Source organism: Oryzias latipes, chromosome 17 (assembly GCF_053564925.1).
Source record: "Oryzias latipes strain Hd-rR chromosome 17, Olatipes_Hd-rR_3.1".
Taxonomy (NCBI): Eukaryota; Metazoa; Chordata; class Actinopteri; order Beloniformes; family Adrianichthyidae; genus Oryzias; species Oryzias latipes.
In genome coordinates this window covers 17,700,179-17,719,651 of record NC_136253.1, presented here as the reverse complement: position 1 = coordinate 17,719,651, position 19,473 = coordinate 17,700,179, and the positions used below count along the sequence as shown (strand labels likewise).

The 19,473-nt window shown below is 38.7% G+C and overlaps 1 protein-coding gene across 5 annotated transcripts in view; it reads left to right on the top strand.

Annotated features, from left to right (window-relative positions):
* The window catches only part of LOC101160590 (disks large-associated protein 1), a 91,052-nt gene that overhangs the window by 47,673 nt on the left and 23,906 nt on the right, over positions 1 to 19,473 (top strand). For all 5 annotated transcript variants that reach the window (XM_011486380.3, XM_011486379.3, XM_078935419.1 and 2 more), the window contains exons 3-6: positions 3,602 to 3,816; positions 4,840 to 5,035; positions 5,404 to 5,686; positions 19,331 to 19,455. In XM_011486380.3, the coding sequence (XP_011484682.2) occupies positions 3,602 to 3,816; positions 4,840 to 5,035; positions 5,404 to 5,686; positions 19,331 to 19,455 (819 nt within the window). The remainder of the gene's footprint in view (positions 1 to 3,601; positions 3,817 to 4,839; positions 5,036 to 5,403; positions 5,687 to 19,330; positions 19,456 to 19,473) is intronic.

Below are 19,473 nucleotides of genomic sequence, written 5' to 3'. Positions count from 1 at the left end.
GCTGCCTTTGTTTTTTATCCCAGCAATGGAATGCAATGGAAAACAAATTTATCCACATTTGCTAAACCTGTCTTCGCCATTTTTCCACATTACAGTTTCTTTTTATTCTGAGATGTGCATTTTGTTTTTGTTAGAAAAAGTCATGCTTTTGTTCACGTTGTATTCGCTGCGGGTTTTTGTTTCCCCTCAGTCACTCTTGTATCAGAGTTTTAATTTTCCATGACTGTTTCTGTTTCATTTTATTGCTTCTCTGTGTATTCAGGAGCTTGGGGTTTTAATTTGTCATTGCCAGATCTTCTTTTGTCTGCTAAGTCACCCTACAGGCTTTTGTTTTGTTTAAGTTAATGTCTATCTTTTTTTCTTCTTTTTTAAGTCTATTCATTAACCCAAGCTTCTGTTGGCCAGTCTGTCTCCTTAATTGAGGGTTTTTGTCCACACTTTCTGCCTGAAACACTAGAGTAATCTTAGCAGATATGCTTTTTCACCAATTAAATAGAAAAATATTGCACAGAGAGCACATACTTAGATTTTCACACGTTTAAAACCTTTTTATTAAATTACCCTCCAAAAATTATTTTGAGGTCATTTTCTATTTCTTCACGTTTTTGCATCAGAAAACACTCAGAGTAATACTGTGTGAAGCTTTTTTTTTTTTATTATAAAAACAGCAACTCCTGAAATGTACATAAAGATAAATCTTTGGAAAACAGATTAGAAAGACACCAGATTGACTCAATCAAAATTGTCTGAAAGCAGTGGGGTTCCAAGAACACAGAAGCATTAAAAAAATGCTTAAAATATATATCTTTCTTCATGTTATTTCTGTCTAAGAATATTTAAGAACACCTTTATTCATTCATTTATTCATTCATTCATTCATTTTCTATCCTGGCCACTTGTGGGCGAAGACAGGGCACACCCTGGACAGGTCGCCAGTCTGTCGCAGGGCCACAATCACACACCCATTTACTCTCACAATAGGGACAATATAGAGTTGCCAATTGACCTATGAAGTATGTTTTTGGACAGTGGGAGGAAGCCGAAGGTCCCGGAGAGAACCCACGCATGCACAGGGAGAACAACTTTATTGTTCAGTATTTTTAGTGCATGATAATTAGAAACTCCAACATGATGGATAAGAGGTGTTTAATAGTAAAATACTTTAAGGATCCACTCAAGTGTGAACTACATGAAGGATGCTGAAGCAGTCAAGGGAAGACAAACTGATATTTCAAATTTATGGTGATGTTTAAAAGAATAATAATTTATGATTCCTGTTCGGCATGTGTAATTGATATATATATATATATATATATACTCACTCCTGCTGTGCTGATAAAGCAGGGGGATTTTCCAGAAAGCAGGTTATGCTAGCTCCCGCGGTAAGTTTGAGGTTAAAGAAGTGTACAACCACCGCTTTCGGTTCCAAAAACAGAGGTTTGTTTCAAGGTATGCTCAGTTCCCCTGGCAACTCATGCCCTGAACATAACCTGTTCTGGAGCAGGTTTAGTTGACGGTTAGTTTGTTTTCAGAGAGGTGAAGCAGCATGATGTGTCCATTTGACTTTAAACCTGAACTCTGGCTGAAATCCGCCTGAACTTGCTTCCTCTGGGTATGTCGGTTCCAAAAGACCGGATAGCAATGTGTACATCTTAGATGTGCTATTTTGGTTTATTCCATTTTTTTTTTAATACATTGCGACAATGTCTGCTCATCATATAACAGGCGAATTCATAAGCTATGGATTGTGGTTGCAAATCATAGTGCAAATAGTTGAACATCTTCTGGGGGATGTAAAAGTTAACAGTTTTATCAGATTTTCTCCATTTTTATCCCGTTGGAGTCAGGCTATATTACAAACAAAGTGTCACATGCTTCAGTCATGCTAATTTAAAAGATAAATACAAAATGTAAACAGAATTTAAAATATATATATATTCTATTTAAAGGTAAAGCCTAATGTTGAAAAGTGCAAATTAAATGTTACATTTGATTTGTTACATTTGTTACATATAGTTCAAAAGAGTAATTAAAGGATTCTCGAGTCTCACACTTGGAGCTTGTGAGACATGCATGTCAACAAGACAGATTGCTCATAAGGGTAAAGGTCCATTATCTTTGAATGCACAAATACTTGAAACTTACTTGACATTTGAAGAAGTCATTAACATCCCGACAATGCAGAGCTTTTTCACTTGCTGTGCCGATTACAAAATTTAGCAAAATAACCACAATTTCTAAAAGCCAAAACCCGGCAAACCAAAAAGCAAGCAGCATGAACTGAAAACATACTTACCAGTAATACACCTCACATACTGCATCAGTAGTGGGAAGGGTCATTAAAAGGGCACTGTGACAAGAGCAGCACTTACTAAGAGATGCAATCATGACAGCCAGGTCACCTTTTCAAAAAAAGGAAGCAGTCCAAATGGGAGAAATAATTAAAGACGAAAATCACGTTTTGGGTGTTTTGTAACATGCTGGTGTGGCATTTTTCTGATGATGGAGGAAAATTAAGCTTAAAATTGCATTTCTGAGTTTTTCTTTATTCAAATCATTGTAAATCAGGAGCAGAAGCAGAAGAAAAAACTGACATTTGAAAAAGCTTGTGATCCAGAGCCTACAATTGCAATCCACAAGCTCTCTGCTCTGCTCTATTCTAATGGATCCACTTGTAGACTAAAAGATCCATGTACGTCTTCGTTTTCCTCATCAGAGCTAGTATCTGGCTCAAAACTGTACGGCTGCATTGCTCTAATACTACTCACCATTTTTGTTGGACTGCCAATGTTAGGTTTGGGTTGTGAGGGGCTGTGCTTTCAGATGCAAATTTCTCATGAACTCCTGCTGCTCTGCAGAAACTATGACCTTAAAAAAAGGCACAGTTTTTTTAAATTTCGGCTAAAAACAGAATAATGATCATTAAAAGACCACTGGGAACGATTGTACTATAGATCAAAAAATGGTCGTAGTGTGACTTTAAATTAAGTATGGCTTGGATCTGTCCACCCCTGCTGCAAGCCAGATGTTACCGAAGTAATGTAAATAATTTTACTGATTGTACACAAAGACCATGACTCCTACATACACACAAACATATACACATGCAATGCTTTGCAAATGACAACATTGTTTTATTTTCTTCTTTTGCCTAACTGTTCATATCTTTGCCCCTAACCTGACCAGAAGTGCAAACATTGCAGACGGCCTCATTAGGACCTCATAAGAGTACAAATATAACCATGTGCACACACACTCGGATGCACACACTTTCTCTGTGAACTGAAGTAACTCTTGCACAGCAGATGCTGTAATTAGTCAGACAGATTTCACACATGTGTTACTGCTTAATGAGAAGCATTATGGGAATATTTGTGTGGATGACAGTGTTGTATGACGACCAAAGGCCGTTCAGGCAGTGGTTTTAGATGCTGGACCTTGCTCGATGTTATTATCATTGCTTCATTGCATGTTCGCTGCTTCCATGGGCTCCCCACACCATAACACAAACTCAGTTAGTAAGTGTGCTGGCCAGGCTTCAGACAGCATTGGTGTGAATTGGCCTGACAGATTCCGTGCCTCCTTTCCATCCACTCATTAGGTACCTCAAGATGAGTGGAGCGGTTTCTCTCCACTGGGAAAGGAGGAAGACATACCCTGTAGGAGGATGAGGAGTGGCAGCTACGTTAAAGCCATGGCTGAAGATGACAGTGGAGACTCTGAGGGGAGTCCCAAACCCTCCCCGAAAGTTCAAGCCCGACGCGCAAGTTACCTGAAAGCCACACAACCATCATTGACTGAAATGACCACACTACAGTAAGCTCTAAATTATGACAAAATTACTTCCTTTAAATACACACTTTTACCCCACTGTTATTTTTACAATTACCTCTGGGGTTTACATGGAAACATAAAGAGTTCACAGTTTGTGCAATGTTTTTGAACAAACTGTGTTGTTTCTTTCCTTAAATGGACCGGGCCACATAAACCAATATACTGTACATGTCAATAAGAAAAAAATTCCTTTCAATTTTTTTAATTTTTTTTAAATGGAAAATTGTTTCATGTTGTTTTAAACAGTAAATTGATAACTGCTCCAAATTATAAATTTATGGATCTTTAAAGACCCACTCCAATGAAAAACTGTGTTTTTGTGTTTTTATCATGTTCTTGTGGCATTTTTCCTATGATGAATGATATGTATAGAAATTTAATCTTAAAATTGCATTTCTAAGTATTTTTTTATTCAAGTTGTGAATTGGGAGGAGACGAAAAAATGCTGTTTTTTCAGCAGAGCAGCAGAGTTCATTAGAAATTAAGTTTTTTTTTAAGGTTTTAAAAATTTCTAATTCTAATTTCTAATGAACTCTGCTGCTCTGCAGAAACTATGTTCTAGAAAACAAAACATTTTTTTGATCTTGGCAAAAAATGGCATAATGATAATAAAAAAGACCACTGGGAACACTTTGATAATAGATCAAAAGATGATCGCAGTGAGAGGAAAAATTAGTCTTTTTTCCTTTTTTTGATTCTTTGTGCAACATTATTATTACAATGAACTGTTTTCAGAAACCTTGAAAGAGATTGGAAAAATTGTTAATCTGACATGGCATTTCACAGTTGATCTGTAAGGAAGGCAATCTTAATCTGTTTTGTTGCTGTTGAGTGGCTGCAGCACTACAGTCATAGTAAAACCAGAAAAATTACAATGTTCATTATAATCCTCTCAGTTGGTTATTTTAATCACATGTGAAATTATGTAGTAAGTAAGAGCAGCTCAGAGTGTTGTCATGTTTCGGTGAGACCAGCATAACTATACCTCTGCTGTCATTTTGTCAGGATTTCAACAGAGCACTCCCCCAAACTACAGATCAGGAGCCATAGTTATTTACGTGCAGTGAGTGAAGTTTCGATCAACAGAAGCCTGGATACTCTGGATCCCAAAAGCCTCCTCGACCCTAAATCCCTGTTATCATCACCCCAATACCGATCACGCAATGAAAGCTACATGAGAGCCATGAGCACCATTAGTCAGGTTTGTTGCCAAAATTTCTGTTTTAAGTAACTGGAAAGCAGATTCTGCAAATAACCTGTTTTGTTTTCCATTTCATTTTAAATGTCTTAGGGCTATGAGGTTGTTTAATTCCTATTTAAAAGTCAATGAAGGTTAGTCATAGTTGAAGTGGTCAAGCACAAGAATCACTCTGGACTGCTTGAATGAGCCACAAACTGAGGATTATAGCTATACTTCTAAAACAAGAATTCCTTTGCTTTAGGGAGTAACAATGGACTCGTGAATGAAACCCAGTAACTTGATGCCCTTCTAGCAATTCTTGTGTTGCACATTTGGTTCACTCGTGTTCCCCACCTTCTTGTTCCTTAAAAGTTCGTCTCTTCTTCCAGATGAGTGAAGTGGAAGTAAATGGACAGATTGAGCAGGTCTGTGAACAGGTTTATAGTGAGATGCAATCTCAGGCTATGGAAGCAGCCATGGACAGCCTGGAGACCATGGACACCCTTCCCATGCCAGGATGCTTTCGAATGCGAAGCCACAGTTATGTCAGGGCAATTGACCAGGGCTGCGCAGGAGAAGAGGAAGGTGAAGGAGGAAGACCACTGCTGCTGCTGCCCTCCTCACCACCTCGTACATCTGCAACCACTGTCAGGACCATACAAAGCAGCACGGGTAAGGAATCTCTTTTAAAGAGAAAACAAATGCCTTGATAAATTGTTTGATCTTACCTTTAGTTTGAAGGTTAACATCTACAAAACAAGGCTGGGATTGAATCTAAGGTGGATTTTAATGGCAAGTAGATTTGATCGTCATTTGCACAGAGAGGGAATTATATTTATGCTCCAGAAGACTAAGTGGGATGACAGAAACCTATCACAATTTTCATCTGTTAAAATAAAGTCCACCTTTTGTTCTTGAATTTGAATCAAACATATAAATGTTACAAATGTTACAGTTCCTTAAATGACCACTCGAGGCTGGTTGCAGAGGGTACTAATTTACAACTGACTTTGATGGTTAAAAAGTCCAATTTTAAAAATATTGATTAATACAATAATTTTACTTTCCTGTTGCACCGATACTTCCTTCTACAGGATGATTTTTATTTTATTTTAGATTTAGAGATAGTACTTGTTTCCTAGTGACGTCTCTGTCTGATTATCTCATATTGTCATTAAAGCAAATCATGAAAAGAAAAAGAAAATCCCACTTATTTATTTATTTGTTTATTTGGTACTTTAACGTCTTAAGACCTGAGGTAATATTTGAGCTAACCCTCTATACATGTAGTCGCAGGGCCCCCAGTTAAGCAGAATTGAAGGGCCTATACAATGCAAAATTGTTTTTTGAGCTTTTAAGTGTATTATAATGTTAATACTTCACAAAAAACAATCCAAAAGCAGTATTTTGATCCATTAACACATTTAAGAGTATTCCTCTAAAAATCTCTGCTCTGAGTGCCAGCCCCTCCCAACCCACGAAAACGAGCGGATTATCACATGGTAACATAGACAAACGGGGCTCTTCCAGGAAGAGTCTGAGCTGCCAGCACCGCCCCCCAGGCTAACACAAACGCCCACTCACTCCACGGAGCTAACGGAGCTATGATCGGCAAAACACTTTCCTTTTACATGCACAGTATGCACATCAATCTTTGCAAACATTTGGATGTTGATTGTTTTCGTAGATGATAAAGGTGCCGAGGCCGGCTGAGGAGCGAAAGGCGGTGCCTCAGAGATTGAGTCGTCTTACTGCAGAGTAGAAAATGAGCCCACAAAATAACTCATATTTAATTAAAAAAATATATTTAGTGGGTCAAAGTTAATATATGATCATATACATGGATATAGTTTACTCTGACAGGCTTAAGAAAAGCATGAAATATAATTATTTTCATGACTTTGTGAATTACAAATCTGTAAATATTTCACAAAAAATGTTTGGTTTCTTTCAAATGATAAGTATGCAATGGCACTGACTGAGTTTGTATTGTGCCACGAGCGAACAGTCCTATTGAACATGAATGATGAAGCCTCAGCCTAAACATCGGGTCTGCCTTTCAACGCCCAAACTATGTCTCAGTATTAAGAGGCAGCGAGTGAGAGACCTTTACATTAAATAAAATAAAAAATGAAATAAAAAAAACACAAAAGTGTGTTGAAATTGTTATCAGTGTTAATTACAATTATGACACAATTATGACTGTTGAAACGCGGTTTCAACATTCTGTGTTGTTGAATAGTCTGACTGCTGTTGGGATGAAGGACCTCCGGTAACGTTCTTTTTTGCACTGGGGGTGCAGTAGTCTCTGCACTGTAAAAAAAACAAGCAGCAAAGCCGTGAAAGATGAAACGCGATATAGCGAGGGATCACTGTACTACACTTTAGAAAAACTGCATTTAAACACTATGATACTGTTTATTAAATAATCAGCATTAAACAGCAAAAAAGTCTGTTTTAACAATTTAGGTTTCTTAAAAAAATATGGGACGAGAAACTTAAATTAAGGTGGAACCAAATAAATCTTTAATAGCTTCCCAGCACTATTCTTTTACTAAAGTGCTCTTTAATCCAATTTTTACAGTTTTGTCCGTGTTTTGGACATATGGTTGCCTCCCAGCTGTTAAATTTCACACTTTTCTTTTTTAATAAGTATCTCCACATGCAGTTATCACTTTGTTTATTGCACTTTGAAACCAAACCAAATTCCCACTCATTTTCAATAATGTTTAGTTATTTTCTTTTTCTTTTTAAAAGAGGATATGCTTGAAACTTCTATTTTTTTTTTGTGTTTTGTCAGAAAGTCAGACACAGCAGAACCCTGCAGAGCATCAACTTCCACGTCTGCTTTTCCAGATCACCAGTCTGAATTTTTGCAAGCTCAGCAGCAGCTTGAAAAAAAAAAAACTTGCATGCTGTTAAGAGAAATTGTAAACGGCATAAAACCACAGTGGTATGCCAAGTTACAGACTGTCGGTTTATAAAAATGAAGACTGTAATAACAATGAATGCTATTTTTTTTTTTTATACAACATGCCACACAGGATGCCATAGGGGACTTGGTTATTTGGTGTTATAAATATCTTCACTTTATTGTGCTCAACTGCAGATGACCTACATTTCATGCATTTTGGGAAATTCTTATTAAGTCAACTGAGAGTGTACATAAGAATATAGACAGAGAAATAGAGGAGCCACACGCGTACAGTAGATGTTGAGCATGACTTCTGCATCACTGAGGATGGAAATGCTTGACAACACTTCAGCACCAACCAAACTAAATTAGGCCCCAAAGCTTATGGAAAAACAGAAACATCTAAGGACAGTATTATTATTCTGTCATATTACTCACTGAACTCTGTTTAGAAGAAACTTGCTCTGGTTCCTCCACATTTAGGTGGCTCGGACATCTGGTTCGGGTGCCTCATGGACGCCTCCCTATGGGAGGTGTTCCGGGCATGTCACACTGGGCGTAGGCCCCTGGAGAAGACCAAGGACATGCTGGAGAGACTATGTCTCTCGGCTGACCTGGAAACGCCTTAGGGTTCCTGCAGAGGAGCTGGAGGAAGTGGCCGGAGACAGGGCAGTCTGGGAAACTTTGCTTAGACTGCTGCTCCTACTACTTGATTCGCGATAAGCAGAATAATAATGAATGAATGGAAATTATTATTAAAGCTAAAAAAGTAGTATCAAACCATCCCTAATTTTAACTGACACCCACTGGTTGCCTGAAAACGCTGTGGTTAACTGGTATTATTGTTAAGGTGAATTGCAGCTGTGAATTGAAACAGTCCTGAAGAGGACCTCTAGAACATCGTAAAAGCTCATCAGATAATTTCAAGCTTTCATGAAATCCTATGGACACAATTAAATTAGTTTGCTGCAAACAGTTGGAGCCCTTGAGATGACAGGTCATAGAAATCGCTTTATTGCCTGAGTCCTATCTGTGCAAAAGCCTTCAGCAGAGGCTGCTCTGTGAAAGATGGGGAAGCAGAGCACACTGAGTCGCTGCTGCACACTGCTGTCAGATGGCTGAGCAGAGCCAAAAATCTTGCACGATTTCCTGAAGTGTTGCCTGAAGTGAAACATTTCTTGAGTCAAGCAAAGCTGGATGATGAACAGTGGATCGTGAACTTGGCTTTTCTCTCTGACTTTAGTGCAGTTTTGAATGAACAAAATTAAAAAGTCCACAGAAAATGAAATGATAAAGACATGATCCGCTCTGTTGATATTTCAAACAAGTCTTTAGCACCTGCACCGGCACTGTTTCGAAGGCATGCATGCAGAGCTTCAGCATAGCTCGGTAAAATGCATTGCATATGAGTTAAGAAGACATGTCACAGACTTTACATTACTAGCGCCAGTTGCCACTTACATGAGTTTCCTATTTGGCACAGATATTGCTGAGGAGAACATTGCCTGTTCAATGGGAACCCCTTTCCTATTGAACCCTTATACGGTGAAAGAAAAGAAAATCACAGAATTAGCAAAAAGATTTAAAAAAAAGGGTATCAGAGCAAGAATGGTTAATGACTGATTAATGACTGTTTATTGCTCAACAGAAGTCTTCAGGGTTTTGACTTCTTGGGGCCAGCGGTTACTTCCTATTTTGAACGTGAGGGAGGAGGGGTCACTCTGTCCAGCTCCAATTTGAAGTCATTGGCATGAACATTACAAAGGCAAATTTTAGATCCACCATGACAGACAACCCCCTGTCTACCTGCCTGAGAATAGCCACCCCTTGATACATACATGCTGATAAGAACAAGCATATAATGTTTTTGTAATGTACCATTTGAAACTGATTACTATTAGGAAGCAGACCTTTCTCCTCGAGGTAGATTTTGTGATGTTGCTGAATGTAAAAGTAGATCTGAATCAATATTACCAAGTTGGCTGCCCAGGGCTGTGTGAACATAGCTTCAGATGTTAGTGTTATTGTTTTGGGCTCTTGTTCCCTTTTCAAACAGCAATTCATCAGCAAAAGATTGGAAAATGCTGAAGTTATGAAATACTCTGTGTCCGATTGCAGGGTCAGACACAAAAGCAGACAATGGGAAAGAATGAAGTACATGCTGTGGATCTCAGTTTAGGACAGTGATCAGCTCACATTAATGTGTAACAGAAAAATAGTTTTCTTTAAAAAAGAAAACAGGTTTTAGGATCTAAATAAACAGAAGCCAAGTAGAGGTTAATGTGAGATTCCTTAGGGCTGAAAGCGTGTGACAAGAAATCTGCATACTGAAGCATTAAATTAGTAAACTCTGGTCCCCTTAAGAAGATGGGTCTCTGTAAACCTGCAGATAAACCCTGGTGGAATTCACCTAATATACTTCTGTCATAAATAAATTTCCATCCAGGTAAAAATTGTGTTAAATTATTCACAAAGTCTCAGGCCCACTTACCCATCTGCTGAACACAGCAGTCCTACATGCAAAATGAAGTTGAAAACCCATGGTGAGTGGAGGAATGGGCCACACCTTGAAACCTGAAAACTTGTGGGCGGCCGTGGTGCAGCGGTTGGGCAGTCGACCCATGATCATAAGACAATCGTAAGATTGCAGGTTCAATTCCTGCCTTGCACACCCTTGTGTCGAAGTGTCCACTGAACCCCCTCTGGTGGTAGGTTGGCACCAGTGTTTGGCAGTGGCGCCACCACCAGTGTGTGACTGGGTGTGTGAACTGTGACTGTAAAGCACTTCTGGTCTTGTAAAGCGCTATATAAGTATACGCCATTTACCAAACCTTGAAAATCCCAAGCCATAAAGTCACAAAGAGCAAGTTGTTAACCAACATGTATTATCATTTTGGTTAATGACAAATAACAAAAATAACGTGTGGTCAATTAGTGCACTTTTTGAGATGAGTTTCCTTGAGAAACAAAGAGAGTTGGAGATTCACTTCCAGGTGGAGAATGACTCTGCAATTATAGCTGTATGTGTGAGGAGGAAGAGATATCCAAAGTTGACAGCTTACTGGTAATTAGCAATTAGAAAGTTGCAACCAGCTTTGACTGGATAAATGATAAGTAATGCTAATTAATAAAACTGGGACAAACTTATTATTTTGAATGTGACAACCAAAAATACCTATAAATCACACGAGTTACCTCTTTAAATAACATTAAAAATGTTCAAGCAGTGACGGGACAGTCAATATTAGCTGATTGTAAGTCTAAAAAGTGTCAACTGTCAAAAACACAGAGTTTTGAGAGCAATTCTCTGGGAGATCCTCCAGCAACTAAGTTAATTTGATATCAGTTCTGCAATATATTCAGCAATAAAAGATATTTCTGAGGGAGGTGGAATATTTCAGATGTAAAGATTGGCATATTCTCGATAAAGAACACAAAAATACTTTGAAGGATACTACAACAGCCCTTTTTCGCCATGTCAAATTATAGCACTTTAAGAAGTTTCAGCACCTATACAGCTGTGATCTGGTCTAACAAATGTAGGCAGTCATGGTTAAAGTGGGATAAAAAATCAGCATGTGAGGTTTTTTTGCAATTTCTCCTGGCTACAAGTAGAAAAGTTAGAAAACTGTGGAAAAAAATAAATAAATAAAAACTGTGTTATTTTAATCAGTAGAACATGTGGATTCTATAGAATCATTCCACAGGTTTGAATGATTCGGTTATTTAGATCTTAGACTACTGCGGCCCAAAGAAAACCTAGTCTGGAATTTAGATATATGTTCAGACTAATCTGACTAAAGGATGTTTTTTGAACAAACGTTAGGCATCTGAAAACTTTTCATCTTCCTTTTTTTTTTTTTTTTTAAAGGTAAAGGTAAACTTTATTGTCCTCAAAGGGGAAATTTGTTCTGGGCCACAGAGCTACCTAACTGTATAACAACATTTACACATTACATACATGGAGTGAGAGTAATAAAAGTACATAAAACAATTATATAATAAATAATTAAAAACCAGAGTATCTAGATTTTTCCCGCAGACCTTACCCTCAGTACACGGCATGCCAAATGGTTTAAGCCGGCCCACCCATGAAGAAAAAAGATTATAAGGATGTTTTAAAAAAATTAAAATAAATAAAGCACGTTTCTAGCCCATTCCTGTGGCGAGGTATGATTTTTTAAAGAAATAACTGAAATGCGTTATTCTGCCACTAGGGGAAGCAAAAGAAAAGTAAAATAGGTGAAACAGCATAAACAGCTAAAAGGTAAATCTAACAGTTCTGCATCTGAGTAGGATCCAATTTACTTCCCCGCGAGCCTCACCACTGTAGTGGAATGATCAGTAGTGACACCCTAGTGACCAAAATGTTATAAAAAAAAAAAAAAATAAGGTTGGAGTCGAGTGCCTAGCTTTCCAGGAAAAATGGAAAGAGTTTTATTTGTTCACTGAGCTGAATGCAATACTTGCATGCTTGGAATGTTTCCAACAGGTCGCAGTGCTCAAAGAATATAACATTAATATAACAACATAACATAACAAAGTGCCGACTCCGAGCAAAGACCATTCTGTATGTGAAGAAATAAATAAATGTCTACATTTATATGCTTGTCAGCATATTCGTGCTACAATCAAATTATTATTATTTTTTTTTTTTATTTTACTGCATCTATTTTTTTCAAATTTTAAAAGAGATATAATTCATAATAAAGGTGCTCATATAAAGAATGGTCCTTGCTCAGAGTTTGCACCTTGTTGACGGTCCCTCGTCAGCCGGCACACTGCATGTCTGCATTGACAACTGGAAGAGAACAATTCTCATTAAAAGGCAGAAAAAACAATCTTATTTCTTTTGAAATGCATTTGTTGTTCACTCTCTGCGTTAATACAAAATGATTGAGATGCTAGCTGTCACATTCGAACATTTATCAGAAGACTTATTGAGAAGAAAGATCGAATTTATGAATATCTTTCAAACTTTACCAAACTGATATTTCTCTTATTTTCACATCAACAATAATAATAATAATAAAAGGTCCTCTGATTTTATTGGATTTTTTTATTTTTGAGGGAGAGTGAGGCTTCAATGTGGGTCACAGAGACACAGAAACATGCGGAAGGAAGCAGCTGCATACAGACGGCTCTCAGATTGTACATATGTTTAGGAAACACACAGCAGAGAGCTTTACTTCTTCTTCTGCACATTTAGTGATGAAACTGTTCTAACTCTGACTCATTTCTTTAGAAAATCTCAGATTGAAGCAACCATCGACACAGGTGAAAAATCTCATTCCTGACCGTTTGCTGTGAAAGATTTTTTACTTTGGGTTTGTTTGTAGTTTGACGCTGGGACTGATTTGACAGTTTTGCCCATTTTTACCTGCAGACAGCCCGTTTCCACCTGTGAGGACAGCTGTGACTGAGGCTCAATGGGGCTTTGTTTTAGAGCTGGGGTGGGCATGTCCGGCCCTTGAGGGCCAGTGTCCCTGCAGGTTTTTGGTGTTTCCTTGCCTTAACACAACCATGACAAACACGACTGTGTCATCAACAGAGTTGTGCAGACCTTGGTGATGTGGGGATGACGATTATTAATCAGATTCAGGTGTGTTGAAACCTGCAGGACACCGGCCCTTGAAGACTGGAATTGCCCACCTCTGTTTTGGAGTTAGGCTTTGGTAACTCTTTAGTCAGAGTAAACTTCAACCTTGATAATATCTTAATTTATTGTTCTTTTTTTTGTGTGAATTGCTCTTAGTCTGGCCCATCCTCTGGCATCAATAGGCCCAGGCAGGGCCAATCAAAGGGGGATTTTCTTGGGCACACAAACCCCTCCACCGCGATAAGGTGGCAATTCAAGGAGGGGGAATTTTTTTTAATTTGTTTTATTGCTTTCTAATTTTACTTTTAAGATACATAATACTTTTGCTATTTTTTTTTATTTCATTTTCTTATTATTCTTAATTCTACGTATTAGAAGACTAGAGTTTGGGGTTTTTTTGGACAGAGGGAGAAACCAGAGCACCTGGAGAAAACCCTGTAATTAAAAAACGCTTTTATTTGCTATTTATTTTAGTTCATTTTATTTATTTATTTATTCTATGGATTAGGGGAATAGAGTTTGGGGGTGATTTTTGGACAGAGGGAGAAACCAGAGCACCTGGAGAAAACCCTGTAATTAAAAAACGCTTTTATTTGCTATTTATTTTAGTTCATTTTATTTATTTATTTATTCTATGGATTAGGGGAATAGAGTTTGGGGGGTGGTTTTTTTGGACAGAGGGAGAAACCAGAGCACCTGGAGAAAACCCTGTAGTTAAAAAACGCTTTTATTTGCTATTTATTTTAGTTCATTTTATTTATTTATTTAGTCTATGGATTAGGGGAATAGAGTTTGGGGGGGTGGTTTTTGGACAGAGGGAGAAACCAGAGCACCTGGAGAAAACCCTGTAATTAAAAAACGCTTTTATTTGCTATTTATTTTAGTTCATTTTATTTATTTATTTAGTCTATGGATTAGGGGAATAGAGTTTGGGGGGTGGTTTTTTGGACAGAGGGAGAAACCAGAGCACCTGGAGAAAACCCTGTTAGATTAAAGGGGGGGGGGGGACACAATTACTTAACCTACAAGAAAAATATAACTGTGCTGTCACTAAAATGATATTTTTTTTATAATCAAACAAAATAAAAACTCAGATAAAAAGTAAAACCAAACCGAAGTAGTTAAAGAAAACCTAGCTAAGACATAAAAGGGGTGTTGTGAAAAGTTACCTTTAAAACAATAAAATAAAAAATAGACAAGAAGATACACATTTACAAGATAGACATTTAGAATAGAAAAAGAGAAAAAGCCACACTAGTCTTTACCCACACAATAATAATGAAATGTTTAACTCTTTAACACTGGAGCTTTTCCTACAGTTTGCCCGTTCTTGGACGGTCATAACTCCATCTAAGGTGTTAAAGAGTTAAAGCCTAAATGTGTGTGGGTGTTCGGGGGGGGGCTTGGCATGTGTGAGGGTTGTGTGTGTGTGTGGGGGGGTGCTTAGTGTGTGTGAGGGTTGTGGGGGGTGCTTGGTGTGTGTGAGGTAAATGGCGTATACTTATAAAGCGCTTTTCCACCTTCTTCAAAGGCCCAAAGCGCTTTACAGTCACAGACCCATTTACACACACACATTCACCCAATCACACACACACATTCAAACACTCACACACACATTTACACTGGTGGCGGTGCCACTGCCGAACACTGGCGCCCACCTTCCACCAGAGGCAAGGTGGGGTTCAGTGTCTTGCCCAAGGACCCTTTGACACAAGTGGGGGGGGGGGGGTGCAGGTAGAAGGCTCTCTCTCCAGACCTGTGGTCGGGGGTCCACTTAGTCTTTCTTTCTAGACCTTCTAAACAGGTTCAGGAACCTCCGACCAACACTTTTCTTTGTGGTCTTCTCTGTCAGCTCATCCACCTGCTGCTGTAGTTGATGAATTTGGACCTGGAAATCCTCTTGAGTTTTTCTGATGATGGTCTTTTTCTTCTTGACTACTTTCTTTAGGTGAACGATTTGTTGTGAAAGGATGGACTTTTCTTCTTCCAGCTGTTGTCTTTCTTGTTGCAGCTGCTGCTGGCCTTGCTGTTCTTTCTGGACCAAAGCAGCTCTTAATTTGGTGGACTCTTCTACCTCCAGGTCAAAGCTGAGTTTGGCTTGATTTGTTTTGACCCTCTCTTGTTTAAGCTCTTCTTCCATCTGGTGTAATTTCAAGCCGAGGTCCAAATTCTTCTTGTCATGGGCCTTTTTTACCATCTCAAGCTGTTGGTCTTTTTGCTCCAGCTTTTCCTTCAAGATGACCTTAGAATTGCTTATGACCACATCTTTATCATTGATGGTTTCTTTTAATTTTCCTATGGCCTTCTTGTTATTGGAGAGCAATTCCGAAATTTTCGTTTCAGTTTGGTAACATGCTGCCTTATGCTCCTCACAATTTCCTTCTAATTCAGCTATTTTTTCCAGCATGGAGTCTTTTTCCCTGTTCCATGCTTCTCTTTCTTCATCCATCTGATCTTGTTCTGTCTCTAACATCATAGCATAGTGATACTGAAGATCCCCTCTCTCCTTTTCAAAATTTGTGGTAAGCTCCAAATATTCCTGCTGTTGCTTCCTTTTTAGGCCCTCAATCTGATTTTGTAGCAAAAAGTTCTTTTCGGTTGCAGCCTTATTCTCCTCATGAGCTTTTCTTAATTCAGCCATTTTTTGCTTGAGGGAGTTGTTTTCTTCAATTTCTTTAGCCAGCTCATTTTGTGCTTCTGTTAATGTCAGCTGATGGTAATTTAGAATACACTCTTTCTCCATTTCCAATGTGCTGGTGATGTCCAACTGTTCATGCTCATGCTGCACTTTTAGGTCGGACATCTGACGGAGTAGTTTGACGATCTTTTTCTTGGAGACTCTTTTAGACTCCGTCACCTTGGTGTCCTTGTCCTCCTGAGCTTTCTTTAGCTGAGCGATTTCTTGTAAGACAGAGGACTTTTCTTCCTGCCATTTCTGTCTTTCTTGGCTCATTTGTTCTTCAAGGTGATCAGCTTTCCGAGCAGCTTCCCGCAGCAAATAATCTTTCTTCCGTTGCTCCATTTTCAGGTCGTCAATCTGACCTAGGAGTTTTACGATCCTTGTCCTGGAGGCCTTTTCAAATTTGCTCATGATGGTCTCTTTTTCTGTGATGGTTTCTTTTAACTGTTCCATGCCCTTCTCAGTATTGGAGAGCGATTCCAAAAAGTTATTTTCTGTTGCAGCCTTATACTCCTCATGAGCTTTTCTTAATTCAGCCATTTCTTGCTTGAGGGAGGTGTTTTCTTCTCTTTCTTTAGCCAGCTGATTTTGTCTTTCTGATAATGCCAGCTGATGGTCATTTAGAAGACGCTCTTTCTCCATTTCAAATTTGCTGGTGAGGTTCAAATGTTCCTGCTCATGCTGCATTTTTTGGTCGTGCATCTGACGGAGTACTTGGACATACTTTTTCTTGGAGACTCTTTTAGACTCAGTCACCTCGTCCTTCGGCGCTATCATTGGCTGAGTGATTTCTTGTAAGACAGAGGACTTTTCTTCCTGCAATTGCTTCATTTCTTCTGACAGGTGGCTCAAAGAGGTTTCAGCTTTTGCTAAAAGTTCTGTCTTGTGGCTCATCTGTTCTTCAAAGTGATCAGCTTTGAGAGCAGCATCGGCCAGCTTCTGGTCTTTCTGCTGGAGAAGCTCCTTCAGACGCTCTACTTCACTTTTTAGAGCAGTGTTCTCTACTTGAAGTGCTTCTGCTTTCTCCACTGAGGTCGACTCAGAGGTTGAAGTTGACACATCCAAAGCAGTTGCACTTTGTTTTCCCTTTCCCAAAGGTTTGATTTCCTCAGGCTGAGTGGATTTAGGGACAGACACCGGCTTCACAGGAAAGAATGCAGCTGGGCGAAAGGAGACGATTGGAGCCAAACTTAAGGGTTTTAGCCCTAAGGTTTGGTTTTGCGGGCAGGTTTTAGGCTTGGGGTTTTCCCAATCCTGCTGCCTTTTTTGTTCAGGAGTTTCTGGCATCTCCGGAAATTCTTCATCCTCATTTTTAGAAAGGGGAGAATAATCATAGTGAGGAGTTTCTGGAGTCTCAGGAAATTCCTCTTCATCATCAGAGGGGAGAGGGTAATCATAGTCTTCCTCAATGTCATCCCAGTCCATGAAAGTGTCTCGTTCTTTAGGATGGGTAGAATAAAACCCAAAATGAAAAGTGGACTCGTTCTCCACAACAGAATCCAAATAGCTGAGTTGTAAATTCTTTTGGTTTTTTCGGACAGGACGGCGTCTTGATGGTTCCATGGTACGATTTATTGAAGTATTTAATGACAGTTTGACAGCAAAAATTCTTTGTAACTGAAAGAAGATTTTAAACTTGGTACTTGGCTCTTCGCAATAGACGAACCTTTTGTGAATGTGGATGAGAATGTGCAGTTTTTGGTCCTATAAACAAACTTTTAACAATACATCATGACAGATGATGTTACATCATATGACATCACTTGACATCAAATGTTTTAATTTGCAGTCATATGACATCATATGACATCATATGTTCTGATTTGATGTCTCAGTTACATCATTGGTGGTGTGATGCATAGTGATGCAATCAGCTTCGGTATGGGGGGGGGGTATTTTTTCTGGGGGGGGGGGGGGGGGGGCATTACTTACTGTTTTTACCTATAATCTATTTTTAGGGTAAAGAAGCACACACTGACACACACAAAAACGCACCAGCACCAGCCTTTTGTCATGGTGTTGGCTTGATGGAAGTTCAGGTTAATTTGATAGCTTAGGTATTCTGCATTACTGAGCTTGGTGCCTCTCATCTTTTTCTTGACAATAGTCCATAGATTTGTTTTATAGGGTTCAGGTCTGCTGAGTTCAATTGACAGTCAAGCACGGTGACTCAATGGTCTTTGAGGGAGTTTTTGGTGCCTTTGACACTATGTGCAGGTGCCAAAACGCTCTGCTGGAAAGTAAAATAAGTATCTCCATACGGATTGTGAAAAGACTTCAGAAAACACAGTGGGTGTTTTCAGTCTCAAATCATCACTGAATATGGACATTTCTCTCTGGACTCAAACTAAAGGATTCTGTTATTCTCCCCTCTTCTTCCTGACTTTGAGACCTTGATTTCCAAGTGAAGTGTCAAATTTCCTGTCATCTGAAAACTTTGGACCATCAAGCAACCGTCCACTTCTTTTTGCAGCTCCCCCACATTTTTGAATGGATCAAGCTCAACAGATCTCTTTGGTCCTGTTGCTGATGCACATCTTCATACCATACTTTTCCCTTCCACTCAATGTTCAGCGTGTTTGACTTTTTTAGAGGTTGTCCCTAGTGTGAAGGGTAGCTGTTAGGTCAGCAGACTTACTTGTAACTGCATAGCCACTGACACAAACTGAAAACCCTTTTAAAAGCTCTGAAAGCATTTAAAGGTGAAATAATTAATTAAATTCACAAGTTTCCAAAATATTGACCTTTTAAAATGTTTTTACATTTTTACTTTTTTTTTAAATGCTCCCTTGTTCAGTTTGGGGGAAAGGTGGTGTACAACAAATACATCTGATTAATTTGTTTGTGCCTTTCCAATGCATCTGAAAACAATTAGAAAAAAAAGACTTTCACTTAAAACTTGTGACACTTTGAGTAAAAGCTTACATGTTGATATTTATAATTTATAACATTTTTTAATGAATACCACCTCCTTTACTGTAATAAATTATTTTGTTTTTTGTTAAAGTCTTTACCTTTTAGGTAAACAAATTATGAGTGTTTAACACTGTCAGTGTCCTCCTGAAAGGAAATAATCCACATACACATATACTGTCATCCCTTCTTTTTTCTTTTTCTCTGTAGTTTCATCTTGCATTACCACCTATAAGAAAACTCCTCCACCAGTACCACCACGAACCTCCACCTGCTCTACAGCCTCCAAACCATACATCTCCATTACTGCACAGAGCAGCACAGAATCTGCCCAGGTACTGCATTTTCTCCCT